This window comes from Brassica oleracea, chromosome C2 (assembly GCF_000695525.1).
Source record: "Brassica oleracea var. oleracea cultivar TO1000 chromosome C2, BOL, whole genome shotgun sequence".
Classification (NCBI taxonomy): Eukaryota; Viridiplantae; Streptophyta; class Magnoliopsida; order Brassicales; family Brassicaceae; genus Brassica; species Brassica oleracea.
In genome coordinates, this window is record NC_027749.1 from 3,934,299 (window position 1) to 3,941,062 (window position 6,764).

Below are 6,764 nucleotides of genomic sequence, written 5' to 3' on the forward strand. Positions count from 1 at the left end.
TTTTTCACCACAAGAATCTGAGAGGACCACCGTGAGAGTTGGCCGGAATTTGAGAGAGAGAGGAGTTTTCCGGCGGAGAGAGAGAGGTGGCCTGGTGGAGAGGAGGCTGAGCGCCGGTGGAGCAAAGGCTGAGCACCGGAGGAGCTGGCCGGAAAGAGGATCGCCGGCTGAGAGAGATTTCTCAGGTGGAGAGCACAATCGTGCTGATAACGTGTTAGAAATATGAGAGAAGTGTTGTTGTGAAAGTTGTGTCTTTCTCATTAGCTCTCACTATCAATATATAGTGGAGGTTCATAAGGGTTTACAACAAGGAGAGTATCTACACATTTATTACATATTGACCACAAAGATATAGTCTTGGTCAAAGCTCATAAATGCTCCGGTTGAATGAGTCTTCATCTTGACTAGTCTCGGGCGGATGTAGACGGACCGGAGACGGGTGTAGACGGACCGGATAGTCTGGTCGGATGTAAACCTCCTTGATGGTTAATGGCAATCCACATATCCATATCATGGATTTATAACAATTAGAAACATTTTAAGCCATTGGTTGAATAACACTCTTGTTTTGAATAAAAGAATTTTATTTTAGTTGAAGCTAATAATATAGTTTGAGATAAATGATCTAAAAACTATGTCGGGGCCACCCGTGTCCTAACCAGTAGGAGCATGACGTATGTCATTGAACTCGTGTTCCTTTTACCGCACCAAATCCCTCAGTTCTAATCAGAAAAACCAAAACCAAAAGATCCAAAATTTCGAAAACTTTGCATATTGCAATTACTACTTTCACGGGCGAGTTTCGCTCTTCTTGTGTCTGATCTTGTCTGAAAAATTCTACTTCTCCAGAAATTGAGATGCTCTTTTGAACTCTCCGCTGCGTATTAGGGTTTTCTCAGAGCAAGGACTCTGTTAATTCGAGCTTGGAATCGGTGAATTATACGGTAATTGCTCTACTCCTTTGCTCTTATTCCACTATATGTGAAGTAGTCTTAGGATCTTCGAGAGAGCTCAGACAAGTTCGAGGCTTTGTTGTCGGGTTTAGCTAATTTTTTAGTTCTGTTGTCGAAAGTTTGAAACTTTTAATGTTTCTCTTAACAAGTTGGTTCCTTTGTTTTGTTGAAATGCTAGGTTGGGGTGTTGAGGAAGAGGAATGTTTTATTCACAGTTTATATTAGCTAAGAAAGGACCACTTGGGACAATATGGATCGCTGCCCATTTGGAGAGGAAGCTTCGAAAGAATCAGATCGCTGATACTGACATTGGTGTCTCCGTTGGTGAGTTGCCTTTAGGTCTCTCATATAAGGTTTTAGCAGAAGCAAAGTTTTAATCTTTTTCACTTTTCCCAATGTGGCAGATTCTATTCTCTTTCCGGAAGCTCCAATTGCGTTGCGTTTGTCCAGCCATCTTCTCCTTGGTGTGGTTCGTATATATTCCAAAAAGGTGAACTACCTATTCGATGATTGCAGCGAGGCGTTGCTTAAGGTGAAACAAGCTTTTCGCTCCGCTGCTGTTGACTTACCCCCTGAAGAGTCCACTGCACCGTATCACTCCATTACTTTGCCTGAGACTTTTGATCTTGATGATTTTGAGCTCCCTGACAATGAGCTCTTCCAGGGGTTAGTTTCTTCCATTATAAATCTTACTCTGATTGTTTAGAATCTCTATTTATACTCTTGTTTTTCTTGTGTAGCAGTAATTACGTTGATCATCATGTTAGTACAAGAGAGCAGATCACTCTTCAGGATACCATGGATGGTGTTGTATACTCAACATCGCAGTTTGGATTAGATGGTCAGTGGTTTTTGTTTCATGCTTATTTGTCTTTAGTTATTAATAGCTGTGTTTGCCTTAAATAAAAAATTTAATTTGTATGCCTTTTCAGAGAGATTTGGTGATGGCGACACTTCTCAAGCTGCTTTGGAGCTTGACGAGGTATATTTTTGCATGGAACATAAATAAATACATAATATTCATGCCATTTAGGGACAAGAAATAGGGTAAAAATCATATTGAAAGATGACAAAAAAATCAGAGAATCTTTTGGTTTATTTGCTTCTAGCTTTTGCATATCTGAAATAGGAATGTCTCCTCTCTTATTATTACATTTTGCGTATGATCTCTTCTCTCATTCATGTATTCTTCTGCAGGAAGTATTCCAGGACAAGGAAGTTATTGGATCCGACGATGAGGAAGTTCAAGGGTCAGTTTTTGTTCATTAACTTTGATCTATACTTTGTTACATTATTGCATATTTGCTTCCCTATGGCTTCTCTTGGTTTTATTATCATAGGTGTTTTAAATGCTTCACAAGTTGTCTAATCATGCCTCTTAATTTCCATGATATTCATAACTGATTTTTATCCATTCTGATTTCTGAGAGTGCATTGTGAACTAGAACTGCACTTCTGTGTGTCTTGTCCTTCTTGGATAGTGGACCTTTTGTGTATAATTTGAGTGTGCACATCGCTAACTCATAGTGGATATTGTATTTGTTAATAGCACTGATCACAATGCATATATGGTTGCGGCAACTCCGGAGATAAAGGATGACATGGTAGGAGTTTCTGATGCCATCCCCAGAGATTTCAATCAAGAGCAGGTGCGTACCAACATAGATGTAATGGCATTACTGATAGTTGCTAAATAATTTTCACCTGAGTTACAGTGGTTTATTTTGATATTTTCAGACTCAATTGTAATTTTATGGTAGGAATATTAGAAAATTGGTATTTATTATTATTGTTATATTTGATAGGTTGAAGATCTAGCTTTGCGTAATGAGGTCATTGAAGATGCTCAAGCTCCTCAAACCCCTGGGTTGGTTGAGGTGCCAAACTCGTCCAGCGTCAGAGAGCAGCTGGCAAGCGATGATCACATGGAGGTAGAGGATCTGAATGCAGAAGAACGTAGCAAGGCCTCTGGAGAGCCGGTTGCTAATGAGATGCTTAATGACCTGACCTCTGAATATAATGAAGGAGAATCTGCAGTTACTCCCATGGAGGTGGATAAGTCGCTGATTGATGAAAATGTCAACTCACAAAACAAGCCGGAGGAGGAGAGGGCAGAGCATGTACATGCTACATCGCCATGTTGTTCTCACACCAGGGCAGAGATGGAGGAGTGTCCTGGTCAAGCAATCACTGAGGCAGGAACCAATGTTGTGGCGTATAAGTCAGATGCTGAGCCTTGTTTAACTCAAGACCCTAAAGATCCTGTAGAAGAGAACCAAGGTTTGTCAAACAAACTGCAATCACTAGAGTTATGTATGTAACCTGATGCAAAGTCTTAGTGCCAACCGTATTCTTATAACTTTTATTGTTTCTGCCAGATCATTTTGCCATTGCGTCAGCCACTGAGGTCAATCATGAAACAGATTCTAGGCCAGAGGAGCAGCTGAATAACGCAGACGCAACTGATGAGCAATTGGGAAACCTGACTGGATCTACTTATTCTGATGTGCCTGCACCTGAAAAGGTATTAGCTGCACCACCTAACAGACTGGGAGATGACAACGGTTTCATGGTTGAATCTACTACACCAGATGGCACATGTAACGAGGATGCAAGAAACAATAACATTACTGGGAAGAAACGCACTTTCACTGAGAGCACCTTAACTGCAGAGAGTCTGAACTCTGTTGAGTCAGTTGGACTGGTTCAGTCCAAGAGAACTGCAGATTCTTCTGTTCCTGATGATGATGACTTGTTGTCTTCTATCTTAGGTATCAGCTTTTTTCTATTGCTCTTGCCTATATAAAGAGGGCATCACTCCTTTGAGCTAACTTTCTGAATGAATGTTCATTTCCTATTTAACAGTTGGAAAGTCATCTTTTCTGAAGATGAGGTCTACACCTGTAGTTGAAAAAGCAACTACAAAACGGTTAAGAGCTTCTGCTCCTCGTTCTACTGCCACAAAGAGGAAGGTTCTAATGGATGACCCTATGGTCTTGCCTGGCGAGTATGTTTTCCTTTCTTATACCTTAAGCTTTTATTTCATTGCTCCTAGGGCACTTAGAGTGCAAGACACCTAGATTCAGTACTTAAATAGTGTGTGTGTTCTACTTTTAGGTCTCACACTTTAGCAATTAATATCTTTTTTTTTTACTTGTTTTATCATTTATTCTGATTTTGTTTACTTTTCTATCTTTAGTGTTATACGGGAACAGCTGATAAACACTGAAAGTATACGCCGTGTGCGAAAGAAGGCGCCTTGCACTGTTTCCGAGATCTTAATGCTTCAAAGGCAGGCTTTGGAGGATGGACTCTTGAAGGAGCCTATATTCACTGGTAAGTTCACTAGACCGTTCTGTAAAAATTCTCTCAATTGTTCTTGTAAACTGCAGTGACACAGGTAATATTCTAACAGGTATGTCAGTGGAGTTAGTATCTCTACACAATGAGCCGTATGATCTTAGAGGAATCATGGTAATCGAAAATGATGATCGTCGTGCTTGTGCTGGAGTGGTGGAAGGTAATGAATGTTCTGTCAGGGCTGTTGAAGATAATGCGACTGAAGAAAGCTCTGATCCTCAAGCTCACCCTAATGACTCTGAGGAACAACCTGCTGAGGCTCAGACTACTCACTCACAGGACCAACAAATCATAAACCAACAGGAAGAAGTGAAAGACGATAATGATCTTGGTGAAACAAGATGTGACTTTGAAGTTTCAAAAGAGGACATCGGAGCTGCAGTTGCTGTTGGAGTAACTCTTGTAGTGAATGACGAGATCTGTCAACCATCTGAGGACAAACTCGATCATGTAGACAGTGTAGAGGTGGAAGGATGCCATGGAAACCATGATGGAGGGCTAGGCGGTCAAGATATTTGTGATGTTATCGAAATTGCTGAAGGCGATGTGGATGACAACGCCGTTCTCAATGAAACAGACTTTAAAGCTGAAGATGAGCTTCCAAGTGAAGATAAGAAGACGGATGCATCAGCTGAAGTCAGCGAGTTTTGGATAGACGACCAAACTCCATGCGATATCACAGTTGGTTCTATTGAAACTGGATGCTTAGCAGCTGATGATTTTAGTAATCCGGCTTTGGAAACTTGCAACGAACCTCTAATGGAAGCAAATAATGATGGGGTGAATCCACATAATGAGATGTTTAATGAGGAGGGTTATATGCAAAGTGCACCAGATGCAGAACCTTCTTCTGGCGTTGGTCTTATGGGAGACAATGTTGTAAGTTCCTTTGTGGCTTCATATCCTTATTCAAGTAAAGACATGCTTCTTGATTCTATCTTATACTGTAGGAAATGGATACCATGGAAGTGGCACATGACACAGGTTCTAAACCTATTTTTCAAATTTGAATTTAATTTTTCCAAATTTTCTGTATGCTCAGTTTGATTAACGTGACTAATACTTGGTCATCATAACTCTGGAGCATGGTTTAGATTCGTGAGATGCTGCTTATGGTTTATTTCACTTTGTGTCTATTTAGGATTTTTGAACGTGGATGATGATGAAGTAGATGAAGATCATGAGGACGACGATGGTATACAAGATGATGATGAGACTCGTCTTCTAGAGAACAGTGGATGGTCTTCTCGTACCAGGTCTGTAACAGAATAATTGTTTTGTCCACATTCTATAAGCTAAAGCTTCCACAAACTATCAAACTGATTCTTCTTTTACCTTATTAGGGCTGTGGGGAAGTATCTCCAGACGATCTTTGATAAAGAAGCTGAGAATGGGAAGAATGTTGTTGTAGCAGACAAACTTTTAGCTGGGAAAACCCGTAAAGAAGCATCTAGAATGTTTTTTGAAACCCTGGTATGTGCCCACAATACCATCATAGTTCTTGTGGTCATTTTCTTCAGACACTTGATCAATCTTGTTTCATTCCTTTTGCCAAAATTTTGCAGGTTTTGAAAACAAGAGATTACATCCAAGTTGAACAAGCTAAGCCTTACGAAAGCATAATCATAAAACCGCGACCAAAACTCACCAAATCCATCTTCTAAATTGGAGAAAGATGATCAGAGTCTCGAAGTTGCAGATTAGGTAGGTTGGTTCGAATCATCCAAAATGATTTGTCATTCTCTAAAGTTATAGGTTTTCCTGGTGTTCTAGCCTTAACCATCCAAGTAGCTGGAGGATGTCATTTATTTTATCTTTATACATATATATATATATATATGAGTTGTGTATATAATATTGGTGCCATCATGATCATTGATCTGATCATCACCAGTTTACATTTGAGAGATGCTAATTTTATTTTCTTTGGATAACCCAACTTCTCCGGTTTGTGATATTGAACTTGAGAATGTTTGTTGACAAAAAAAAAGGAATTTGAGAATGTTTAAGAACCATTTTTATTGAGTAAATAATAGTTTTAATTTTGTTAATAAACTAGTTCAGATAAAAAAAAGTAATACATATTAGGATATAAACACTTAACAACATTATATATAATGTCTCATCGGGTTTGAGCTGAGCGTTGGAGATGTCATCTTTACCTGGTAATGATAGATGGGAGGATTTAGAAAATATAAGTCAATGTAGGGACTCCAATGGCGAAGTACGTCTTCCATAAATAGATAAGTTGCATCAAAGAGAGAATCATTCGGTCATTCCTACGTGGCATTTATGAATATCTTTAGATTCTAGCACACAATATTGTGGAGAATAGCCTCAAAATCTTTGACAGAGGTTTTCACTCAACTCACTCATACTTTATGAATATGTATATCACTCTTAGTCTTAGTAGATAATATATGATTTAGGCAGTAAAAAGTGTTCAGAGAA

General features: G+C 39.3%; 1 protein-coding gene across 1 annotated transcript; it reads left to right on the forward strand.

The window, feature by feature from the left end:
- The first annotated feature begins 716 nt into the window (after positions 1-716).
- LOC106327467 (sister chromatid cohesion 1 protein 4-like) lies at positions 717-6,308 on the forward strand. Its single transcript, XM_013765625.1, has 16 exons — positions 717-944; positions 1,132-1,277; positions 1,358-1,619; positions 1,697-1,794; positions 1,886-1,935; positions 2,151-2,203; positions 2,503-2,602; positions 2,759-3,233; positions 3,332-3,724; positions 3,819-3,960; positions 4,153-4,289; positions 4,369-5,192; positions 5,264-5,297; positions 5,455-5,569; positions 5,657-5,786; positions 5,879-6,308. The coding sequence occupies exons 2-16, from the start codon at positions 1,154-1,156 to the stop codon at positions 5,975-5,977; spliced, it is 3,036 nt and encodes a 1,011-aa protein (XP_013621079.1). The 5' UTR covers positions 717-944; positions 1,132-1,153; the 3' UTR covers positions 5,978-6,308.
- The last annotated feature ends 456 nt before the right edge of the window (positions 6,309-6,764 follow it).